The sequence below is a fragment of the Tachysurus fulvidraco genome, chromosome 16, assembly GCF_022655615.1.
Source record: "Tachysurus fulvidraco isolate hzauxx_2018 chromosome 16, HZAU_PFXX_2.0, whole genome shotgun sequence".
Taxonomy (NCBI): domain Eukaryota; kingdom Metazoa; phylum Chordata; class Actinopteri; order Siluriformes; family Bagridae; genus Tachysurus; species Tachysurus fulvidraco.
Window position 1 is genome coordinate 9,037,439 of NC_062533.1, and position 25,576 is coordinate 9,063,014.

Sequence of the window (25,576 nt, forward strand, 5' to 3'; positions counted from 1 at the left end):
TTCCCAGGCAGGAAACCGACCGTGGCACTGCTGGCCTCAAGCCTGGATAAACTGGGAGGGTTGTGTCAAGAAGGGCATCTAGTGTAAAAGCTGTTCCAAATCAAATATACGGAAGAACCTCTGCAGGGATTTATAACAGGAGGAGACAAAGGAAAAATAACAACCAGAACATTTTAACCCAAAGCCTGGCTGCCTCTGCCAAGAGGAAAGTCCTGGCCATGGACAGATCTTTCACCTGAACAATAACCCCAAACATATTTCCAAATCCACACTGAAACAGATGCAGAAACACAAAGCAATGTTTTGCCCTGGCTCTTTGTGGTCTGCATTAAACAGGGCAGCCCACAAGAACAGAACCAAGAACATGAACCCTGTATTTGCAGGAGCTCTATGGAAGAGGGTCCAAGACCCCTGTAAATCTTCTTACACATTACCGCCAGTATCTCCATGCTGTCCTTATCTCCTTACTCCAGCAGTTATATGCTTTACATCAATATGATTTGGATTAGAATATTAAGAAATATAACATTCGTGTGTTGTGTATTTTATATCTATTGTGCTCATCTTATCCCAAAATGCCAATAACTCTACAACCGACCGTATAATCGCATGAAATTCAGTAAAATTCCTTGCAGCAGATAATTTACATCAGGACAGTTTAACTCACACGGACTTACAGATCTGCGTACATTTGACCCTACCTGAAACAAACCTGAATGATTTAAATAAAAACAATTGTTTAAATGTTTTCTTCCTTGCTGTTACAGTCTTATAAATATTAATGTGCGTTTCTTACAATGAATAAATCAAAATGTCAGTCCCCAAAGCAGGAACGTATTATCTTGTAATGCTACCTCAGCCTTATTCCTGAAGGGCAGAGAGTCAGAATCCTTCAAAGCGACAAAACAGGAAGAGAAAAATGAGCTTGACTGAGCTCCAGGAGATCAGACCGAAAGCAGTGACCGCATGTTTAAGCTCTTAATACAGAGGCCTTGTGTTTAAAATACTAATTGATAAGCGCTAATCAAACCAAAATCTCCATCTCTCCATTTAAAGACGGGTCAAAGGTTTGTCTATGGGGTAAATCTATACATCTAAACGATATATACCTCCTACACATAAGTACATCCAGACATTTCTGATCGTTAATGAAATACTGACTTTTAAATGTGTAGTTAATTGTTCTCTTATTATGATTATACTGAGACTGAGCCATTATGGACAAGCTCCACATTAATTTAGCCAGAAAATATATAACAGCTTTTGAAACCAGGGGATCTGTTTTTATTCTTTGCACATATGGCTAGCGAGCGTAGCCATCGAGTCTGGAGACTTCCGTTCCATTAAACGTTTTCCAATCGTACAGATGTGAGAAAACGTGCAAAGATTTAAAGTCAGCTATGACCTCAGAAGCGCTGTGGGTCTCCGTTCTTTAGACTTTAGCCATTTCTGACTATGTTGCATAATGTATATGAGAATCCCAACCGCAAGCATGAGAACATTCCTGCCTATCTAGGAGAATAAAGAAGTATCTATCTAAATACTGTAAAATGACCCATGACCCTTTCTGCTGTGCTTTTCCATCATGGCCTAGATGTATTCTCATAGCATTTTAGAGCATGTAGTAAAACCCACTTCATTGCTCTGCTCCTCTTTGCCTATGAGGTGCTGCACTGTAAATCTTGCTAAATAATCTCATAAAGTTGCACTATAAAATCACACGCCTGTAATTAAATGTATTAATTAAGTCCATTAATAATTGCCTTGGCACAATGGGCCGTGTTCAGAATCGAGTTGAGTGTAGTGCATAGAGAGAAGCTCATACAGGAATTGTGAGATTGCTAATCTTCCAGCAAAGCTAGAACAAATCACAGCACGTAATGTAAATCAAAACAATCACCTTTTATACCGATTAGTGCATTATTTTAGTTCTGTTGAACGACTTACAATACTACAGTACTGTATGTATCTAAATATATATTGGACAGAACATTGCCACAAGCAAACAGTGATTTATCACCAGCTATAGTCAGAGCGTTGTGTGAGATTTATATACAGTACGTGTGGGTTTGAGTTTGCCTAAAACATAGGCACGTCTCAGTTATGTGCGGTTCAGTCCTGGGACATAATCCTATATTTCTTGTGTGATAATCTTGCAGGTCGAGCGAGGAACAATATTTATTTCAGCACGACTGTCTAACAAATTGATATCAATGCGATATGTCAACCTACAGAATTCTGTTTGAGGCTGATATTAAATACATAAAAATACTATTATGGATAAATAATATCGTCCTATATGATGAGACGGAACCTGAATCAGATATTTGATCATGAGGACTGGCTTTGAATAGATGATAATGATAATAATAATAATAAGGATGATGAACTGCACTTATTTAAAGTTAGCTGCATGCATACCAGGTGAGAGCTTGGTCAGCTTTTCCTTTAAACCGTGAGGGCATTGGATTAACCGTAACATTTGCATTATATGACTCAATATAGTGAATTAAAAGCATAAACTACACAGGGGTAATCTGCATAATCTGAAAGGGACGGCCATATAACCGACTTAAGCACACGCAGCGTTCATCTCCGAATGGAAGCAAGTTTCACTGCATAAATAAATACTGACATAAGCTTTGGAAAATCTCAGAATAGAGTTCTTTATCTAATATATAGGGGTATACACATCCTTGCTGGTTCCTCTATAATGTGTCAGAGTGTGTGGTGAGAGACAACTATAGCTGGAGGGATGTGGAGAGCAATTTAAAGATCTCATGAGGAGCTAAGCACTGAACTATGAACTAACTGCTACATAGACATGCTGGTTTATGAGACAAAAGACAGCATGTTAGAGATACACTCTGTGATACGAACATGAAGGGAAAGCAGGACAACACAAAGTGCTCATGAATTCCTTGTGTAGATGATGTGTTACATTTATGAACACCGGATGGAATAAAAGTTTTTGGAAACAGGAATAAAAGATGAAGAATAAATCTCAGTATGTGCAGACTTCTTGGCTCGTGGTAAATAATCAAAGCAAAGTTCCAGTGAATTCGTAGAGTTTCAGTGTGTTCTGGGGAATGATCGGTTTGTCCTGGAGAGTTATCGATTCGTCCTGAGGTATTATGGGTATTATCTTGAGTCACCGTTCGATTTAAAACAGAGGAAAACCTACGGGAATATGTGCAATGTAGAAATGATGTTTGTTCTTAGCATAGGGAAGTTTCTTGTGAGTGTGAGAAAGAACTTTAGCATTCATCTGGTGCATTCATGCAGTGGAGATGTAATATGAAAGGAAGCCTCCTGTCAGTGGATTCACCGCATTACAGCTGTATACTTAACCACTCTCATCAGCTACTGAATGTTTTACCCATTTCTAACTTTTATTAAGCTCAGATGGTCCAGATTCCCAAAATACACCAGGCAGGTCTATGGTCTAATATTGGTAGTCTTGCCGTTCCAGTTCTTCTGTTCGATCCTGAGCTGGAGTTAGTGCCTGTGTGATGTTTCACATGTTCTGTCAATGTAGATCTCCTCCAGGTTCTCCAGTCTCCTCACAGTCCTCAGGTGATCTGGCCACACTAAAAAGCCCCAAGGTGACAATATGTGAGAGTGTGTGTGTGTGTGTGTGTGTGTGTGTGTGTGTGTGTGTGTGTGTGTGTGTGTGTGTGTGTGTGTGTGAGTGTACATATCTGTTTGTGTGTGTCTGCATTTGTGTGTGTGCACGGGTGTGTGTCTGCATGTTTGTGTGTTTGTGTGTCTACATGTTTGTACGTGTGTATGTATGCATGCGTTTGTGTGTGTCTGCAAGTTTGTGTGCATATGTGTGTGTGTGTGTGTGCGTATGTGTGTGTGCGTATGTGCGTGTGTGCGTGTGTGTGTGTGTGAGCGTGTGTGCGTATGTGCGTGTGTGTGTGTGTGTATGTGCGTGTGTGTGTGTATGTGCGTGTGTGTGTGTATGTGCGTGTGTGTGTGTGTGTGTGTGTGTGTGCGTGTGTGCGTGCGTGTGTGTGTGGCATAACAGTGTTCCTGGGAACGATGCCAGATTCCTGAACCTGACCAGGACAAAGCAGTTACTAAAGATGTGAGAGACAATAAGTAGAATGTGTGGTAGTCATTAAACAGCGGTCACACTGGTCATCTCTCTTTGTTCACTGTACCACTCAAGAAATTATGCCCATGAATACACAGTTACAGATAAAAAAAGAAATAAATCCACAGGGAAAATTCTGACATTTTTTCTGATAAAAAAAAGCCATCTTTTGAACAGCACTCAGTGAAAGCATTTATAAACCATACAATAACTCTAACTACTCATAGGCAAGGTATGAAACAGCAGTGGAAAGCTAAACCACACAAAGTGGTGAGAAATCATATTTGTATTAACAATATGGTGCACACCTGCTACAAAGGGAATGATCACATATTTCTGCACGGAGCTCAATTACATGATGACCTTGAAACACAGACTCTGTGATTTCTGCATACACAGAGATGAAACTGAGAAGTGCACCAGTTAGTGTCAGTGCATGAATACCCCATATACAAGAGTGAGCCGGCACACAAATAAGTCCCCCAGAGAGGCCACAAGCTGTTTGCTCTTCTGTTGCCACAAACTGAGATATGACTCATAAAATTGGCTGCTGTTATACGGTTATACTGTGGCCTATCTGTACCAGTAAGACCAAGAAAGCACAGAGGAAGTGATGTAGCGTGAATCTAAATGCATCTCTATGCTCCCAGCGGCAGAACCGAGTGGATGTGGGTGTGCCGTGCATGTGTATCTGTGTCTTGATTATGTATCATTCTTCAGACCTCATGGCAACGAATCCCAAATTCGTGGCACTTGGAAAGCCTCCGCATGCAGCCTGAGGCAACGCTGGCAAAAAAAAACACAGGCTTATCACTGCTATCCTTCTATTTAAGCACTCCTGTGTGTAAAGCCATCACCAGACTTTATTGTCTATACAGATGGAGACACAACGACACACCGGTGAAAAGGATAGAAAGAGAAAGATGTCTAGTATCAGATTCACGTGTGACACATACGACATATCCGTATTCGCGTAAAAGACAGTGACGTACTGCGAGATACTACAGAGCCTGCAGTGAGAAACAACCACGGCCCTGCATCGATGTGTAACTGGAAATCCAGGTCAATAATCGCTGGAGTTAAAGTGCGCACCTTCTAATAGAAGACCACAAATCCCCGGGAGGCCTCGGTGAAGCTGTGCAGCATTTATACTAAACGCTCAGAAGACGTCTGCATCGTCTCAAATACTATATAACAACAGAGACGGAGTCAGTGCTGGATGTACGTGCAAAAATCCAAATAAATCTGTTCTGATTGTAGACACCGAAAGAAAAAAATTGACATTCACCCTAAATCTAGCATGCTTCAAATATTTACGTGTTTCACATATACAAAAATCAAGCACGGTACTTCAGCTTGTTAGCGCTGGTTTTAAGATGTTTTTAAGAAAAGTATAATACACAAAACTCATGCCAGGACGCTGTAATACAACACAACACAACGCCAAATCACCAAAATAGTACCAGAAATGCATTATTTTTGTATAACCACACAGTCTGGAATTTTATTCTGCTTCTAACACTGAGATTTGACAACAAAGTCTAATTTATTAATAAAGAAAATGGCATGCATTTAACGATTTAGAAAAAAGTCTTGATCGTGTCGCACAGTCTCAAGACAGATACGCGAGACAGAAATTTCTGTGTTAGATGTTTGTGTTAGATGTTTGTCATTTCCATAATCATTTTCCAGTGCGGTTCCAAATCCGTGACAAAAACTAGCTAAGAGTCGTAGGCGTATTGACTAGCTCTGACCTAAATATTTACTAGTTTATCTGTGACAATCACAGTTATTTGCGAGTTTGTGTTTGCAATTTCTTTTTTTCTTCTTCTTCTTCTTCTATTGACAAAGAAGTAAAAAAATTTTACTAATCTGAATCTACCTGAAATTTTGTATCTGCTATTTTTGAAAATAGAAACACAGCCGTATTTCTTCCATGCTTCCTGCCTGGCTTTTTAAAAAGAATTAGAAAATCAAATATCCAATCATGGTCCTTTTCTGTTACTAACATAAATGTCTTTAAAATGTAAAGCGTTTAAAGAGTTTTACATCGTTTACAATTCTTGAAATCCTTTAAAACGTCTTTTTTTTTTTAAAGAATAAATGCTGCCAAAATGATCAAGGCTTGTCATAGACAGTTTCCTCAGTTGTACATTTCAGTCACCTTCACCATCACACACTCCACTGGTCTGGAGGAGAGACAGAAACTTTCCCATTTCCAAGACTCCTTTTTTTTCTGGTTAAATGTAAGTGCACAGTATTGACCAAAAAAAAAAGCGCAAACGAGTGAACATCTGAACAACTTCTCAGTCAACTATAAACTCAGTGGGAATTTTCCGGAAGCGCATTTAAGGCATCACAAAACAAACACTATCATAGTCTGCTTCCTCTGCTGAGGAGCACAGCTGCAACTATGAATACTCAAAATTGATACACAGAGTGTACTTAATGAAGTGTACACTACCGTCGCCTGTCACTATATATTAGTGCATGAGAATGTTGAGATTATAATTATCTGTGTGTGTGTGTGTGTGTGTGTGTGTGTGTGTGTGTGTGTGTGTGTGTGTAAAAGTGTGTGTATCATATCCTACACAATACTGTGGGAAAGACTCGATCCGCTCACTTTATTAGATACATTTTGTCTTCAATTTTTTTAGATCTGTGCCTGTGCTTGAGTAGCAGCCTACCCAGGGTGCACTGCTGCCAGGCATCGCCGTCACTCCGACCAAGATGGAGTAATGGAAAAATTCAAACATCATATTTCCATAATTGTTGTATAATAATCAGTGAAATGAATGTATTAAGTAGCTATGTACTATAAAAAATGTTTTTGAAATAGATACAATGGGGTCGAAAAGCAAATAAAAGAGCCAAAGTGCTCAAACGCATGAAAAAAATCTGCCGACTTCCCTGTGAAACATTTTATCTTGTAATTGGTTTAACACACTTTGCATCATGTTGTGACAAAGGTGTTAAAAAGTGTGAGGAAAGTACGTGCGTTAATGACATCATGTGTTAAATCATTATTCAATCACATTACGGATTTTCATCCCTTCACATCTAATTTACTGCCTATTGATTGATTTTTTGCAGGAGACATGATATCGGTGCTACACTGCAAATAAAGTCTAATAGATTTCGCTACTCGTCTCGTCTATATTCTCGTTGCGACACAATTCTTCTTGTAACAGCAAATTTAATGGTTTACATCTACAGAGAACGAAAGACGAAAGTAAATATCGCAAACTAATATTTAAATATTTTCATTATTATAGTTGTTCTATTATATTAAATATTGTGTTATATATTTGTTTCTATTATATTAGATTATTATATTTGGACAAATAATTTCATTATGAATTAATTATTTATTCAACTATTTAACAGCACTGCTGGATGCTGGAATTTGATTGGCTGTGGTTTACGTGGACTGTTGAAGAGCTAAATGTTTCTAACTGCTATAACAGAAGTGATTATAGTGATTTCGTGTTTCACAAACATTCCATAACGTTAATCACAACTATTAAAATTATAGCATGTTGATCTTTAATAAATAAATTATTCATGCTTTTAAAAAAAAACTGGTATATAAAAAAAAAACACTGCAAAAATTGTTTTTGTTGGTAATGAGATCACATCTAACCCAGTTACTGATTTTGTTTTACAGTAATGGCAAAAGTTAGGTGTTTGTGCACAAGTCTGGTAAAAAGAAGAAGATTGTTTTTATTTTAATAACAAAACAGCGATTAGCATATCAAAAACGAATGCTAGCTCACATTCAGGAACGCTATATCTAAGATAGATAGAATCATAGTTATTACAACATACATATTAGATCAGAATTGACTGACTTGTAGATTGTTCCAGTGCGTTTAAGCCAAGAACACTGACAGCTTTTAACTCAACATATTTGTGTTAATTGTTTCTAAACCTCATGCCTTTGTTAAACATGACAAAGCTGTCTGGGTTAAAACCAACACAACGTGTATTGTGTTTAAGCTGAACAAGCAAAAGAGCTTCGGAAAAAAAAAAAAAAACTCTACTTAGCAAGTAAAAATATCTTGAGTACAGGTAAATTTATTTAATCTTTCTGATCAGGAAATCAACATACCTCAAATACAACGTTATCCAGTCTGCTGTTTCATGACTAGATTCATTCCAAGCTTTAGATTCTATTGGTAGACAAATTTTCTTTCTTTATTTCTGCCGATCAAAAAACTAATTCAAGCTTGAATTGTATAAATAAATGTCTATATTTATTTCAATAGTTCGAATACTAATATTTGAATAGTGAATAAATGAATAGTAGAAGTGATAAATCGGTTTTTGAAAGTATTTATCCTTTAAAACAATAAATAATAAAGACATATTATAAATAAATAAATATTAACACAAGGTTACAGCTCTTAACACAGAGACATGCTAGATTCTTAAAAGCCCTTAACTTCCACTGAAGCAGATTAAAGACTATAAAATCATGGTCAATTGGATATTGATTCTAATCTGTAAACTAGCTCCAAACACACTTTAACAATCCGTCACTGATGCCAGAGGGAGCGACTACTTGAAATGTAGACAAATGAGTGCTGTGTCTCTGTAAAGCCCACCGTCGTCTGGCATTAGTCACCGTGCAACAGCATGAGGGTAGTTCAATCACCATGGCTTGGCTTTCTAAACCAAATGGATGCTGTGTACGCAGGCAGCCCTTTGCCTCCGATTTGATATCATTTATTACGAATGAGGTAATTAACGAGCCCATTAATTTATAAAAATATCCCCTTTTCGGAGGCTTTGCTACAGGCCTGAGAGGAGTAAAGAATGACTTTGCTTTGTAGTGGGAACTTGAAACTGAAGCGGTGTGAGGTCATTTTACCCACAGTAAAAGTTTCTGTGTGTGCGTGTGTGTGTGTGTGTGTGTGTGTGTTTCAGTGTATTATCCTTTGTGATTGAAGCATCATGGTCAAATGTACTGCAGCTGAAAAAGTATCTTAATGGTATTTGAGCAGGCACGTTTCAAGGCGGGCATACATGCATTTGTTATTGGCTTTTGGACAAAGTTAACCTTAAGGAAGCCAGTCGAGTGAATGTCAAGTCTTTCGGCATAGACCTTTTTAAATGTCACTGCTATATATTTTGGCCTTATGTAATACAAAAGACAAGAGGGAGCAACCGGACAGATGGCGCTTCTTCAGCCAATGAACCAAATGACATAGCTCAGCATGGGATCATTTGGGCTCCAGGGTTTCAGACTCCTGCTGTTCTTTTAATGTAACACACACACACACACACACACACACACACACACACACACACACACACACACACACACACACACACACACACATCTAGTTTGTAAAGAGATTGGTCTAACACAATACATACAATCATACATTTCAGCATGAATGTGCTGTTAGGAACAACAAATTAACACTACAGTAGAATAAAACAAAGAAAAGAAAATTGCACACAGGCAGTAACCTGAGCTCAGGATCAAACAGGGAATCGTGGAGCTGTGAGGCAACGACGCTACCTGTCAGCCCTGTACCACGACGCTGATAAACAACTCAACCATATGGAAAATTGAGGGATCTTTTTCGTTCTATTAAATAAGAAATGTCTACACACACACATGTGCACACACACTTTGAATCATTTCACACACCACCAGAGTTGGCACGAAGCTCAACCTGACACATTAAACAGTACATTAAATAAACCATGCCACTTTATTAGAGTAATGCCTACACTGGACCATCAAAACACATTCATAAGCAACACATTTTAATGCCATGAAGCAATACATAAGCCATGTCAAAACACATTAGATGACATAAATGTTTAATGTATTTGACTTTTCAAAATATTTGACTGAGTTTTCCATATGGTTGAATGGTCCATCGTAAGCTCGGGTTTCTGCCTGTGTGAAATTTTACAATTTTCTCCCTGTCCTTCTGAGTTTCCGCTATGTTCTGTGGTTTTTCCCAACTCCCAAAAAACATGCCAGTAGTTAAAGCGTTGACTTAAAATCACCCCTAGGTGTGAATGAATGTGTGACTGTGTGGGTTTTAGTTCTCTGCTTCATCCAGCATGTATTCCTGCCTCATGCCCAGGATTCCAGAGGACAGGCTCCAAATACTTCAACTCTGACCAGGATGAGGGATACTAGAGAGGAATGAATGTCTGAGATGGCTGTACCTGTTTTTTTATGCGACTGTAGTGTTAATTCGCCTTTACTAACACCACATTCATGAGGTAGCGTATTTAGGCCATCCTTAAAAATATTCTTGTTTGCCGTTACCCGACCGACCCTGTCAAGTTAGGACGACTCAAATTTCTTTCTTTTTTTTGTTTTTTTGCTTTAAGTCTGACCAACTTGCCGGTTGTAAATTTGCGTTAAGACCGACCAATTTTTTTTTTTTACTCTTCAAACAACTAATACAAAACAATAAAATAATATTAATTATATTTTAGTAAGTATTGTAAATATAGAAATTGCCTAGGCCTACATACAAACGAAGGCTATGTTCTTTCTTTTAAATAAAAACATGTGACATCATCTATGTTTGTGACACTATTGGTTACTGGATGTCACACTATGGCCTGTACATTCGTTTCGTCTCATACTGTCAGAGTGGACGGTTCGCGCTTGGCAATGATGGCTGCGACTGCAGTAAACAAAATGTTTGCGGTCACCGTTCAAAGTCATATGGGTTCGGGCGCCATAATACATCTAAAAAAATCATTAAAACAGCTCGACACCGCTTTAACTTGGCAAGAAGTTCTGGAAAAACTGTGCCCATCCCTTCTCCCGTCTAGTCTAACCGTGACCGTGTCGACTGACTTGAATAAACATGTTTTTGAGAAAGAATTCAATTTGTTTGTGGTCTATATAACCTGCATCAAAATAAGGTTTGCAATGATGCGCCCGAAGGCACGGGTTGAAGACCCAGTCAGTGACGTCATGATATGCTAATTTGTTTAATTAGCTAAGTCATACCTACGTAATCACCATCATCAAAATGTACCTTTTTTTTTTTATATTGAAACTTGAAAAAAATATTTAGACCTACCTACCGACCCCCCCCCCCTTTTTTTTTTACTGTTACTGCAAACCAAATTATTTTTAAGGATGGCCTTACTGCACTGCCAAAAAAAAAAAAAAAAAAAAAAACATTGTGAAGTGTTTTAAGCCCTCATAATAATTTGGGATTGAATATTTTTATAGCACTGAATATATAACACTGTTATGAAACATTAATGGATACCTTGACTACTACTGAATGCTTAATGAAGTCTGTAATGACAAATGCGTAACTTTTCAATATGTTGAACAGTAAAAACCTGCTGTCTCTTTTTGCATGTAAAGTCAAATTCATACGCTGGGTTTCGAGGGCTGGCGTTTAGTGTATTGCTTGAATTATCTGTATTGAAACGCACCAAAGATTTAAACACTGATTTTAATTTAGATGATGCTTAGTGTAGATGTAAAAATTTCACAAGATATTTTCCTACAAAGTGTTAATTTCCCCTATGTACAGAGCCTCTGGAGGACAGCCTGTAGAATCGATATAATCCTTTTACAAATAGCTGGCCTAATGTCTCTCGGAGAAACCATGAAATGCTTCTACAAAGCTGACTTTCCTCCTGCTGATCAAACTGAACGTATCTCAGTGCTGAGCGGTGTGTTGTCTGCTTATAAGCACCATTAAAGCAAACGCTAATGTGTTAGACACTTGGCACATGAATATGAATATTCACATTCATTTACTCTACATGTTCTGCCTTTTTTCTGTTTCTTGACCATTTTCGACTATTTTTTTTCAATGCTCTCTATAAGAAATCTATGAAACTAGATGTTATGATATTTAAATGGGATACATCACTTTACTTTATTTCACAGTGATAAACTCTCTGTTCCCTTTGACAGAACGTGAGTGTGCCATGTCAGCACGTCTTTCAAGCAGAAAAAAATGAAGTCGAGCCAAAGCGTTATTAATGTGACACGGGGGAAGGGGACAGAGCTTCCAGGGGCATCAGTTAATATCGAAGAGATCAAAATACCTACACGGCTGTCAATCATTCCAGTCATACGTCAATCTGCTCGTCCGCTGTTTTCGTCTGGGAACAAAGAAGGTTGATCTTTCTGTGATCCAAAATACTGATACGGTCTGCCTTTTCCAAATTCCTTCACACCCCACTGTTTGCTCTAGTGGGAATCTTAAAGGTCTTATTGTAGGCTGAGATGTAAATAAATTCTCATGTCATGCTCCGACTGTGAAAGCACTCGATGAATGACCCTTTGTTCACTTCCCTCCAGCATGTAGTGTTAAAAAACAAAGGTGTACCTGAATTTAATGGCCCAGTGAGCCATAATTTTATTGCCAGATGCCTGAAAGCCAACATCCAAGAGTGCTAATAAGACTTGTGCTTACATGAGGGTCACTGAACTGCCGGCAGTGAGAAGAAAATAGCTCTTGGCCCGTATCCAACAAGACAATATGGATGACGCTTTTAGCTTACGCCCGCCACCTCTTCATCAACACCTCCTGCTGAGAGAGTGCAGTCTTACACCTGAACACAAATTTCCCTTTGTGCCAGGGGTCGCAACCTTCTACCTAACTCATTTAACCTCCTGCCCTACTGCACTTGGAGGAGTGGAGGCATTAGTCAAATGGCTCTGGAGATTCAGTGGATCTGTTCCTGATGTGCTATGCGAAGCCTCGGCGCTATCAGGTATTACATCTCTGCCACTCAGAAACAACGGATGAGCAATCCAATTTCACACGGGCGTGAATACAGCCGGCCTGACGCCAGCTGTGGAAGCGCTGTCAGTGTGGAGCCGTTCTTACCGCCAAGGATGAAAGAAATTTGAGAAAGGAGAAAACGAGTGGAGGGGAGAGAGAGCGAGAGCGAAAGAGAGAGAGAGAAAGTGATGGGCAGAGAAAAAGGCAGACCTACACAGACAGACATGCTGCCCATAAGGCACATCTCTTATTTCTACAGCTGTAAGGATTGTCAGGTCCACTACACAGCCAGGGGAGAGGAACAAGTGCTTCAAGTCTGTTCCTGGCACTATGCTGAGAGTTTTAGGACAACGTCTTTGTACTTCACTCAGCACTTGGCTCAGGGTTGTCTGTTTGTACAGTGTAATGCAAATAGCAATCTCTCTCAGTGTCATTCCCCTCGGGACCTCCTTAACCAACAAAAGTCCCGAGCAAGTTGGAGCCACTAGAACTTTAGTCCTCCGCTTTCACATTACGAATTCTGCACAGTCACTGCGGCCACAGAAGAGCCGCTGTGTCTCAGTGAGAAGCTTTTGTCTACTGTATTGTATTACTGACTAGCTGAAGAACAAGCTCCCAGATTCCTGTCTTTTTTTTTTCCCTTTTACATGAAAGTAGCTTTGACGTGCATCATCAGACGCCCACGCTGATCGGCTTGCCTTCGGTCTCTTGGCCCTTCCATGAAATCCTTGCTGTGCGCTTTATTAAGTGCAGAGGTTTGCATATTTAGATCCAACATTGCTGCATGGACGTGCGGTAGGGTATGCACTTCCCACGCACTCCCCCAAGGCTTTAACCTTCTGTTCAGAGCTACTGTCCAAATCAGTCCCATCATGTTTTATTAAAATTCACAACAACCACCAAAGCCATGGCTGATACCTCCAGCTTGTGTGAGTTTTGCTCTCTTTTTCTTGCTACATTTTGTGTGCATCTTTCTGTTCCTGACTCTATCCTCCCTGTTTAATAAAAAAACACACCATAGAAATGACTTTCATTTGCCCATAGATTACAGCTTGACTTATTGTCCTGTACCGAGCAAGAAGATAAAACAGGGGAATTGGGCAAAACATAAAAAGGCTTGATAGGAAAAATGGGATTGATTTTATAGAGACGTTGAGCATCCACTCGGCTTTAAGTGCAAAATGCGAGCAGATCAGAAATTCCATATATCAAGCCCACGATTGCTGTTGACTTTAGCTATGTGATAAAATCCACCTAATCCCTCAAAGAGTAACATTTATACAGAGCAAAGCAAGAAATGTTTGCCTTCAGATGTTCCCTGAGGAAAAGTAGCACTTTTATAAATTGACTTACACAAAATGGAGCAAATATGAATCGACTTTATGTTGCCTAAACCCTCTATTATAGGAGCTGAAATTGTGAGAATGCTTCCTTTTTTTTTCATATCAAGTTTATTCTTTAGGTTGAAGAGCACTCACTCTTACCTCCATTCAACTTCAGCAAATACTAAGTAGTGTTAAGTAGGAAAGACACGTTTCTGACACGTTGCCAAGGATTTCAGCTCCTAGAGCCAATGAGCTCTCTGCAAACACCGGACTGACTGGTGCTTGTTAAAACCAAGGAGAAAAAAAAAGAGAGAAAGTGTTTCTATGTGCCATCAGAAGACCTCACCAATGGACTTAAGGTACTCAAGCTGTGTTAGGTGCGCTTAGATCTCCGGATCCAATCAAACACATGCAGCAACGGCAAAAAAAATACCCCTAACCTAACACAGGTGACCTTTGTAAAGATTTCGTGGCACAATTACCTTGGCAAATGAAGGATGGATTAACTGATATTACACAGACACAGACTGCAGGGTAGGATCATCTTTAATCAGTGGAACATGACATGACAATCTGAAGAGAAAATGAGATTCTGTCAGAGCTGTTCAAACCTTATGACTGTTTTATTTCAGGGGGAGAAAATAGGGCTCATAATGATATATTAGAAAATGGGGGAAGGGGCTAATCTTGGATTTAGCTTAAAATAGAATAATAGCACTTTTATTCGCAAAGGGTTACCTCAAGTGAAGAGCAAACTTTAAAACAAAGCCTGGATCTAAATGTCTAGACGTCCCCAAGGCTAGTTACAGCACCTGTTCACACAAAGCTGGAGATGTTCAGCTTCAGGAACTGCTCAGGTTTGTGAGGGATCCAGACTGTAGCCCAGGAACACTGAGCGTAATGCTGGAAAACACCATGGATATCAATCCATTGTAGGGCACCACACACACGCACACACACACACACACACACACACACACACACACACACACACACACACACACACACACACACACACCTAGCGACAATTTAACATAGTCGATTTTCATTCATGAGAACCCAAAGAAAACCCAAACAGACAAAGATCCATGTGCAAAAGTTGTGCACAGACAGTAACCTGATCTCAGGATCGAAGCAGCGATCATAGAGCCGTCAGGCATCAACGCTACCAGCTGAGCCACATTATCAAGTCAGCTCTGTTATGAAACAAAGATCTGAGCGCTGTGCGGCAAACGGGCTGAGCCGCGACCATAAACGTGTTCGGGTTTCTCATAATCAACATATGAATAGTAAATGAAGTTTTAAGGTCAGCAGGATAAGATTTGGTAATAGGGTTTCTCTGCACATTAATATTTCATGCTCGTGACGAGCTGTAGATCCGATGCCACACACGTGACTCTGAAAGATCTAAATGACTCAAGAGGTTAATGACTCGAAGGGTGCAGAACTGTGCAGAAGTGTACTTCTATTTATCCTCTTCTTCTGTCAGGAAAAACATACAAGCAGTTAATCTGTATTAGTAGCAGATCTGTATTACATGATGCATTATAACGGGAGAAGATCTGAACACACTGTGGTTGTGTTAATGGGTTAATTAATGGGTTGTTGTAGCACAAATGGGGTTTTAAGAGATCTCACGTTCTCCATTTTTTATACAGTACCCATATGAGCGGTGAGTATTCAGTGATAACTGATACTGAGGTCATCCTGAATTGGCTCTTTGCACATTTCTGTCAGCAAGTTATTTGAATAATCACAGCGTGTTGTGACACCGCTAAGATAATTAGTGATATTTGTGAGACTGTGATGTGTTAGTCATTATACTTCCTTAAATGTGACACAGATCTGGTGGGTTGTTTTTTTCTACTGAGCTCAAAAAATTCAATTTCGTATCACATTTGAGCCACTTTCCTATGTGGTCCTACATGAGACAATTCTAATTATAATTCATATGGCCATGTTTTAACCTCCTACATTTCTGCACATGTACAGTAGATCAATGCTTTTATATGCTGGTGATGGTGACGGTGTATCAGAAGCAGCTTTTCTCACCTATGTAGTGCCAGTAATAGCTGCAAAAACAGCTAAAGCAAAGCATCTGCCCTTTTTGCCCTAATCATAAAAACTGACAAGCTGTCACAAACCTCCAAAACATATGATCTTTGCTGGTTTATTTGGAATGCCAATCCCACACCGTATTGATCTAGAAGATGTAGATTAGACACGTGCAGAGTTCATGCAGTTTCTCCAACAATAATTTAAAGGTTGATTTGAAAGAAAACAGGAAAAAAAATGCTTTTTAGATCAGTGTATGTCTCCATTCTATAAAAATTAACGCTGAAAAATCCAATTTGTGGCTGTTTTTTTTTTTTTGTGATCTTCATTGAATTTCTTTCATATGTCACATCCCACAGCGGTGTTTAATGACTCAGATGAAAGTAGACGCTCAGGGTTTTTTTTCATAAGCATTCGGTTTTTAGCCTAGTAGGGACAATATTTTCCCTGCTGGGCTGGCAGAAGGACCCCATACTCTCAGTGTCACAGCCTGGGTTCAGTTCCTAGACCGGAAACCACTGAGGGATAACTCTGAGTGCCAATCCCAAACCTGGTTAAAATGGGAAGGTTGCGTCAGGAAAAGCATCGAGCCTAAAACCTGTACCAATGTCAAATATGCAAATTGGATGGTCCGCTGTGGTCACCCCAATAAAGGGATAATCTATTCATATTCATAAGTGCCAAAAAAAACAACAATAGATCTTTTTTTCACACAAATCTTTATATCTTTATATCAAAGTAAATGAGTCCCAAACCCAGTTCTGCTCTCTGAGATGCCCGAAGTGGACAAGCACAAAATAATTCATTTGTTTATACTGATTGAAAATGTCTATTATGTTGATGCCACTATTCGGGTAAAAGAAAAAAAAAAAGAAAAGAAAAAAAAACATATATAACTAACAAACAAACAAACAAACAAACAAAAATAAACAAATAAATAAACAAATAAATAAAAGATCAATAAAACTGGATTTTGGAATTTTATTCCTCCTTGTAGAAAAAAGGTTGCTTGCAGACATTAATGAATCTCATGGTTGTAGTTGCCAAGAAAGAGCCAAAGCTACATAATATATATATATATATATATATATATATATATATATATATATATATATATATATATATATATATATATATATATATATATATATATATATATATATATATATATATTGTTTTACACCAAATGAATAATAACACATGGTGTAGTAACACAATATGTATAAGTGTACTATAGGATCTGGGACACAACTCATATATATACAGGTGATATAAATATATATATATATATATATATATATATATATATATATATATATATATATATATATATATATATATATATATATATAAAAAGATGACTGTCGCTCTTTGCATGTTTCTGTCACCAAGAAACCTTGTACCAGAAGAAAGAGGAAACGCTGTAAGTAAGGATTCGGTTTTCTGATCTAACGTTCAGCCGGTTAGCTCTCAGGATACAAAATATTTAATGGGGAGACGCAAAAAAATACAGTATGTGAGGGACTGTGGGATAGTGAGCGGCTATAAAAAGCTGGTGGCAGCTTCATAAAAGCAGTGGCCAATCAGACAAAAGACATCTTCCTACATTCAGTATGCAGTTGTGTCCCTTCACGTCGTGCTGCCTTCATGTGCTGTAGTTCCGTCAGGACGACTCTAATAGCCGTAGTATCTGGTTCGTCTATGGAACAAAAATATTACAAACAAGACAAAAAGCCTGCATGACATTTGAGAGGGAATGTGTGTCACTGAATGACAAACAATAAATAAGGAATATTTTAACTTCACAATGCTATCATTCCAGGACAAAACCTCAGAATGTCTTTTTTAAGACTAAATATATACGAGAGCAGCCGTGAGCGTTGAGGCACTGGCGAAGATAGCAGAAGGAGAGGTCTGAGCCAGCGATGAAGACCAGACAGTGAGGATAAATGAAAAAGCTTTGCCCTCACACTCTGTACACCTCCAGGACTAGTTATTGCAGCGAGCCCTACTGTAGCTCTAGCTAGATAACTAAAATATAGTGAGCATAAACATTTTAAAGCAGTGACATTTCTGATTTGCTTTCATTTCTGTATTTACCCTGTATTCATTTCTTCATCCTGTCAAAAACCTTTCTAGCTAAAACCACAAGAGAGGATAAAATACCCAGGATCAGGCAAGCCAAGAGCTCAAATCACTGGAACTGCAGCCAAGTTTAAAGTACACATAAATGTAGTCACTAGAGGGCTATCATGACTTTGCTAGCTCAAGAACCTCTCATCAAGAAACTCTCCAACAAGGATAAATCTTCCACCAATCACTAGTTTACACCTCATATATTCAACAGGGAAAAAGCTCCAACTCCATCAATCCTTAATCCTTTTTTTTTCTCTTATTGTAGTATCATATTCAACTCTCTCTCATGTGTTTGCTCTCTCTGTCTCTGTCTCGCTCTCTCATCCTCCCTGTCAGTCAGGCTTCTTTCGCACCTAAAGCCGGGACGTGAACACGTTTGGCCTTTCCGAGTTGGCGTCTGCTGCATACAGACAAATTCCCAACTAATTCCAGCACGTCAGCCCTGCCACTGACTGTGAATAACTATAACAGGATTGTCAGGGTGACTCGTCTTCTTTATATTACACACTACCCCGCTCTTACACGCTGTAGCGTTAAGTAGATAAACAAATAAAGGCATGAATATTCACATATATCCAGAAGTCAAAGAGGACACATGGAAAACTTTTTACTTTATAAGTGTAACTGTGTTGTGCACCTTCTAAAGAGCTGAGGTAAACATTTGTGTCTCTGAGATGTCGTCATGTGGGGTTTTTCCACTCGTGCGGCACCATAATGTGCGTGATGCCAGGTTATCTTTACCACTGAGAGGGGCTCTTATGTTACAGAGCAGTGGCAGGAATGAAAAGAGAGACGTCACCACTCAGTATTCATCCAACCTAAGCTTTTTTTTTTTTTTTTTTTTTTTGCAAATGTTAATCATAACAGTTTTAAAATGGTTCTCCCAAACACTGTGCCTCAAAGATTAGTAGTTTTTTTTTAACGTGTGTATACAGGGCTTTTTTTAAACCCTCAGCAGACCCTGACAGGATGAAAATGCTCTGATTCGATCCTTCATTCACGGCTTTCTGAAGCTTCCTGCTCAGCAATCTTTTATTTATTTTTTTATCCCTGGTCTGTCTTTGGAGATGCAGATTAGAGTTTACGATGCATTTTAAATGACTGAATGATGACGCTGGTTTGGCAGCACAATTGATATGAATTGCTCTTTGCCTGGTTCTCGGTAAATCTTCACTAAAATGTCATCAAGAGTGAGGAGTTTACTCATCCTGATCTGAACATCAGCTCTGAGCTGAATCGGGTCGGCGCTTTAATACAGTCACGAGCTGAAAGGCTGGCTAATGATTAGAAAACAGCCTTATCTTTAAATGATTTTTAAATACATAAGTATGGCACTGAAATTGGATTCAGGCTGTGCTAATTAAAAAGTATTCATCTCAAATGATGCTGGGAATGATGATGGTCTTTCTCTTTATCTGCATGCATTAGGAAATAGCATGTCAAAACGTGAGCAGATTTTGATTCACATGACAGGAGCGAAGCAGTCAAAATGGCTAAGCATACAGAGGACTGGCTTGTAGCCAGATAAAATGGCGTGGCGTTTCGTACTGTAGCATGAGTAGGCAAAACGAATGAAACAAATAAGCATTTCTATGAAACAGACAAAAAAAAAACACACTTTTGGATTTTTTTTATTGTACTGAATACTCGATTAAATAAAAACTTTCTACAAAAAAAAAACAGTTTACCGCTGCTTTTAAGAGTAAAATGCAGTTGGGGGGATTTTTCCTAGAAAATCCTGCAGTCTTCCAGAGTGAAAATGAGACTGCTTGCGTCCCATAACGGCAGATATTTCAATAAAACTAAATTGCTAGACATCACTATAAATCTAATCAATCCAAAATCAACTAATCAACTAGTTATAGCACCGTGCCATGGATATCGTTCTGGAAAAATCACACGCAGCCTTTTTTTCTCCCAGCGGACCACATTCGTGTTTAAAAGGGCTAATTGTGTTACTGGATAAACAGTAACAGAGCTACTCATTCTGCAGCCTCGATCGCAGCTACAGACTGTGCCAAGCCATTTCACTGTGCTGTAAATGCCACAAGACACCCATTCAGAACAGCAACAAACACTCAGTGGCAACAATTGTGTAAAACATGCATAGCTAAGACTGCTTATAGCTCCAAAAGGTATAGACAGCCCAACAGACAGTCATTTGAATCGAGAATGGCTCGGTCCCAAAATAAGTCATAAAAAAAGATGTGACTTTCAGCACAATGAAATGTTCTGCGGTGGAGGTACAGTATAACCAGCCAGATAGCAGTGGAAAACAGCCTGGAATAAAAAATCTAGGTTTTTCTGCAAGTTATATATATATATATATATATATATATATATATATATATATATATATATATATATATATATATATATAGAGAGAGAGAGAGAGAGAGAGAGAGAGAGAGAGGGCTGTCAAGTGTAATGCATTGAGAGTGACAGTCACTCATTTGGGTCATTTGTCACGCTCTCCCACCACACATCGTATTTCTCACACAGGAAAACTTACTATTTATGATATATTTAATATGCCGCAGCGCCCAAAATGTAAACGTTCGCACTGCTGTATCTATGGAACAGGGCAGGAATCAATCATGTCTCCCCTGGAGTTCTTAGTCGAGCCTGACACTTATGAGCCAATCAAAAAAAGAGAGGCCACACAATAGCCAATCAGAAAATAGCACTATTGTATCTGGGTAAGATTTAACGCAACAACCAATGAAAAAAAAAACATATTCTTTAGAGAGGGTATTTTCGATGGTCGGTTTGAACAAAACCTCAGCACGAAACAGCTTGTCTCTGTACGGGACATTGTCGGGACGGGACGTTTATGCAATCAGCCACTTATGTAGCAGCAGCACAGAGAAATCAGTTCAGGTCAAAAGCTTCAGTTCATAATCATATCAATCATCAGAATGCAAAAAAAAGTCTGAGCTGTGTGAGTTTAACCGTGGCATGGTTGTTGGTAACAGATGGGCCGAATGTGTTTGAGTATTTTTAGACGCTGCTGATCTTCTGGGATTTTTCACATAACAGTCTCTAGAGTTTACACAGAATAGTGTGAGAAACAAAACAGTTCTGTGGGGGGAAAATCCTTGTTGATAAGAGAGAAGAATACATTTTTCCGATGAGTTTAAGCTGCCAGAGAAATTATAGTAACAAAACGAATCAGTCTTCATAACCGTGTCGAGAAGAAAAGCATCTCAGGATGAAACATCGAACCTTGAGGTGGATGAGCCGCAACAGCATGACGCCACACTGGATTCTGCTCCTGTCAGCCAAAAACAGGACTCTGAAGCATGGACACAGACTCCGCCAGATTGGAACGATTGTAAAGCTTGTGCTTAGTTGACTTAATACATCCTTCCTGTCAGCTCGGATCAGTCTGCTCATTCTTCTCTGACTTCTTTACATCAACAAGGTGTTTCAGAAATCCATGCTATATTTAAGGTCTCAGAGATCATCACACTTCCCCCAACTGAGATAATGTTTAATGTGAACAGTTAAAGCTCTTGACCTGCATGATTGGCTGATTAAAAGACTGCATGGATGTGCTGGTGTTCCTAATAAAGTGGACAGTGTGTGTATAAAAAGCTTGTACTCTCGCTAGGCAATGGTTTGGATAGATATCTCATTTCATTATATATTCATCCCCATATTATTCTGAGACTTTGTCTTAATCTGGTGTCTGTATTTAAGTGCAAATTTCTTTTAGGATCTTACCTTCTGACAATTTCAATGCGAGTCATCATTTACATACCAGTTTTATCCTAGTGGAAACATGAAAAAATATCTGTGTAAAATTTATTGCAGCCTTTCATAAAAGCCACTTATTTGCAGATATCACAGAAAAGGGTTTGGTGAAGGAATACTATATCAATTTCAGTGACCTAAATAAATCTGTGCAAATAGCTTTTTCCCAGGCTCTGTGACTACGGTAATCACTATTCAGCCTACGTGCTCATCCACTATACATCAACAACTACTGAATTAATCCTCCTGGCTGCTGCAGAATTTATTGTTATGTGCAAGTGAACGAAAATAAATGTGTCATAAATAAGAACAGATGAAAAGGCGACGCGACTAAATGAGCGGCCGTACTTCTGCTTAAATTCAGAGTTGTTTGTTGATTTTGAGGAGCCTCGTTCGGCACGACAGAGAGCTAAAGCAGACGGGCCTCCTGTGGTCTTTACAGAAGTCCTGATTCCCTAGTCATCATGGTAGCACATGAGTATTCACACACACACACACACACACACACACACACACACACACACACACACACACACACACACACACACACACACACTAACACAGAATATTCTTATTATTGTCCCTACAAAGATATAAAATCATATAAACACACAAACACACTCACATTGTTGCACAAAGCCCACAAACCCTGGCGTTTATCCTACAGGCCTTAGCAAACACCAACTAATATATGCACTACATATGAAGAAATGTGTTCTCTCTCAACGGCATACCAAGGAAGTTAACGTCATGTTTTCAGCCTATGGAAAGACTACAGAGAGAGGCTGATAGCAGATGACAAGAACAGTAGCTATCCCCTGAGTATCTCTCTGGTCTTGACACTAATGCATCTTTCTCTAAGCAATAATTAAGTGGGAAAAGACAAAAAAGACATGAGTCTGCTTTATTTCTACACACTGTCCCCTAATACCTAAATCACACAGAGATTCAAAGACAAGGTGGAGCAGAAGGGTAAAACCCTCTACTGACAGCATGAGATCCGTTTAATACTCAAAGCCCACTGGCTTTCTTAAGTAGCGTATGCTAAAGGTGGAAGATACCGAGCAGGAGGCCTGGACTTAGACAGGAGAAAGGAGTTGAGAGATGCCAAGTGTGTTAGAATCCCTCCCGTTTTTGCTCGGCAGAGACAAACCTGGCAGGAATGAGCGTTAGGAGACATGACTGAGCAGCGCTTGAAACCAAACACTGATGGAGTTCGGTGAGTGACCATATTTAGATAGCTATCTCAGCGGCGCCTGTTCAGTCTTAATCACTCTGGAGACCATTGTGTTGGATCCACAGCAGACTATACTGTTCCTTTCCTACGAAGCGAGCAGAACACAAAGGCCTTGTTTAACATATGAACAATAAGGTTTAGCACAGCACCCATGGCTGGGTGCTAAGAACAGTGAATAATTTATCAGTGATAGGAGTAGAATAGCGTTTACAGTGTCTGGGCTGTAAAAGAGAACCAACACAGATCACGTCAGTCCTGCCATTGTCTGAGACAGGTCTGAGTTACATGCTGTGTATAGTATAACTAATGCCCCTTAAGTAAAAAAGAATCAAAGTGAAATGAAGGATAATGTGATATAACTGTGTGAATGGTGAAGCACCAGCTAATGTGTGTTCATAAAAAACTAATCTTCCTGACTGTCACTCTGCTCGGCTCAAATGGCACACACATGCTTTGTATTTCTTGCCCGAAACAGAGTTGAAAAACTCTAGGCTTGGACTTAATTGAGCCCAATTCCTCATTTACATAATGACAGACTAAATTAGAGAGGAGGAGAGAAGTGAGGAGCGATACAATTTGGCAGGGAGAGGTGAGCAGAGGGAAAGAAAAGGGAAGAGAGAAAGAAGTGATGAAGCGCCTCTCTTCTCTGTGCCCACCTTCACTGTTGGAGCTGAAACCGGCACCCCTGCACGTTTGGCGGCCAGCTCGTTACTGCTCGTCGTCACGGCAATGGTGACTGGAGTGGGCAGGAGGGAGGGGATAACAGGGAGAGGAAGGAGACCAGGCCGGTTGTTTCCATTAGCAAGCGTAGGTCCAGTGGGTGTGCAAGCGTTACTGGTCACTCCATTGTGGAGGGGTGCGGGCCGCTCACGACGCTCCCACACGCCCCGGTAGTCCCTCTCGAACCGGTGGTGGTGACGTGACATCACTTCCTTTCAGAGCCAATGTGGCACTGTCTGAGAGATAGAGAGATAGACACAGAGAGAAAAAAATCAGGTACTGTGAAAAACAAAGCCAGAAATAGAACCAGAACAACGCAGAGCAATGCACACCGCATGAATTTTTTTTACTCTTAAAAACAACCCACGTGCATGGAAACAATTCTTAGTGCACACCAACTTATACACTGACATATGGAGCGAGCCAGCGGAGATGTGAGCAATGCAAACAGCTTTCCCGATTCTCCAGCTGCAATCATGTTCGACAGATGCTTCAGCTCTCGGTTTGATTGACACACAAACTACAAATGCTCCATTTACTTATTTTAAAGCCATTCTACCAGCCCATGAGGAGAGCAAAAAAGAGCATTTACTCACACGCACCAAAGGAAAACTGCAGCACATGATGCTGGAGGGAAGTTTTGCTCTATTCCATATGGTTAAAGGATCTGTCCAGCTACACCAGGTTTCCTTAATGGCTTTACTCATACAGCTCCCAAAGCTCATAACTCAAACCCATCCAGAGTCCTAATTAACTGGACAGCCCATTTCACAACTCACTTTATTGCTGATTGGTTCACAGGGAGCAGCCTGAGCAGACTACTAACCGCCTCTACTTCTCCCTCCTACTGTCGGAACAAAACGTTTGTTTTATTTCTTTAGGTTACTGAGTGGGTAAACTTAATCTTGCATTATTTGCTGTGGCTTCTTTATCTAGCCAATCCTCTACAGGCCGCCGCACATAATAAGTCTAGAGACCCTGAGATGGGAATTGGCTTATTAGCTTCTCTCTTTGTACATGTGAGGTGAGATTAGGCTACTTAGCCAGTGAGGCAGTGTTGGCTATTCTGATGCTATACAACAAAAATCTGAATTTATGGCATTATAGCTATTAAATTGGATTATACAGCAGACTCTGTTGCATCGGTCTACATCATGAAATAAGCTGCTGTGGTTTTATTGTGTGCGGTCGTGTGTATTCTCCAATCACATAAATGTGTTGGAATAGATAAAAAGCCATATGTTTTTTAATAAGCAAGGTTTGGATGTTTTTTTTTTGTTTTTTAAAAATACAATGAAAAGCTGTATTTTTCCTTTTTTTGATGATGCAGAATAGATGCAGTATTAACATCTGACTGGAACACCATCTTTTCTTATAAATCATTCAGAATTATCAAAGAGGAAAATAGGTAGATTTTATGCATGGAAAGAAAAGGGCCATTTTCATTAACTGGACAACAAAAAGGCCATCGGCCTTGCCATATTTCTGTCTAGCTTCACAA

General features: G+C 39.4%; 1 protein-coding gene across 2 annotated transcripts in view; it reads right to left on the bottom strand.

Annotated features, from left to right (window-relative positions):
• The window catches only part of LOC113644362 (kelch-like protein 29), a 177,633-nt gene that overhangs the window by 86,578 nt on the left and 65,479 nt on the right, over positions 1-25,576 (bottom strand). For both annotated transcript variants that reach the window (XM_027149140.2, XM_047801872.1), the window contains one exon: positions 24,012-24,311. In XM_027149140.2, the coding sequence (XP_027004941.1) occupies positions 24,012-24,281 (270 nt within the window). In that variant the 5' untranslated portion in view covers positions 24,282-24,311. The remainder of the gene's footprint in view (positions 1-24,011; positions 24,312-25,576) is intronic.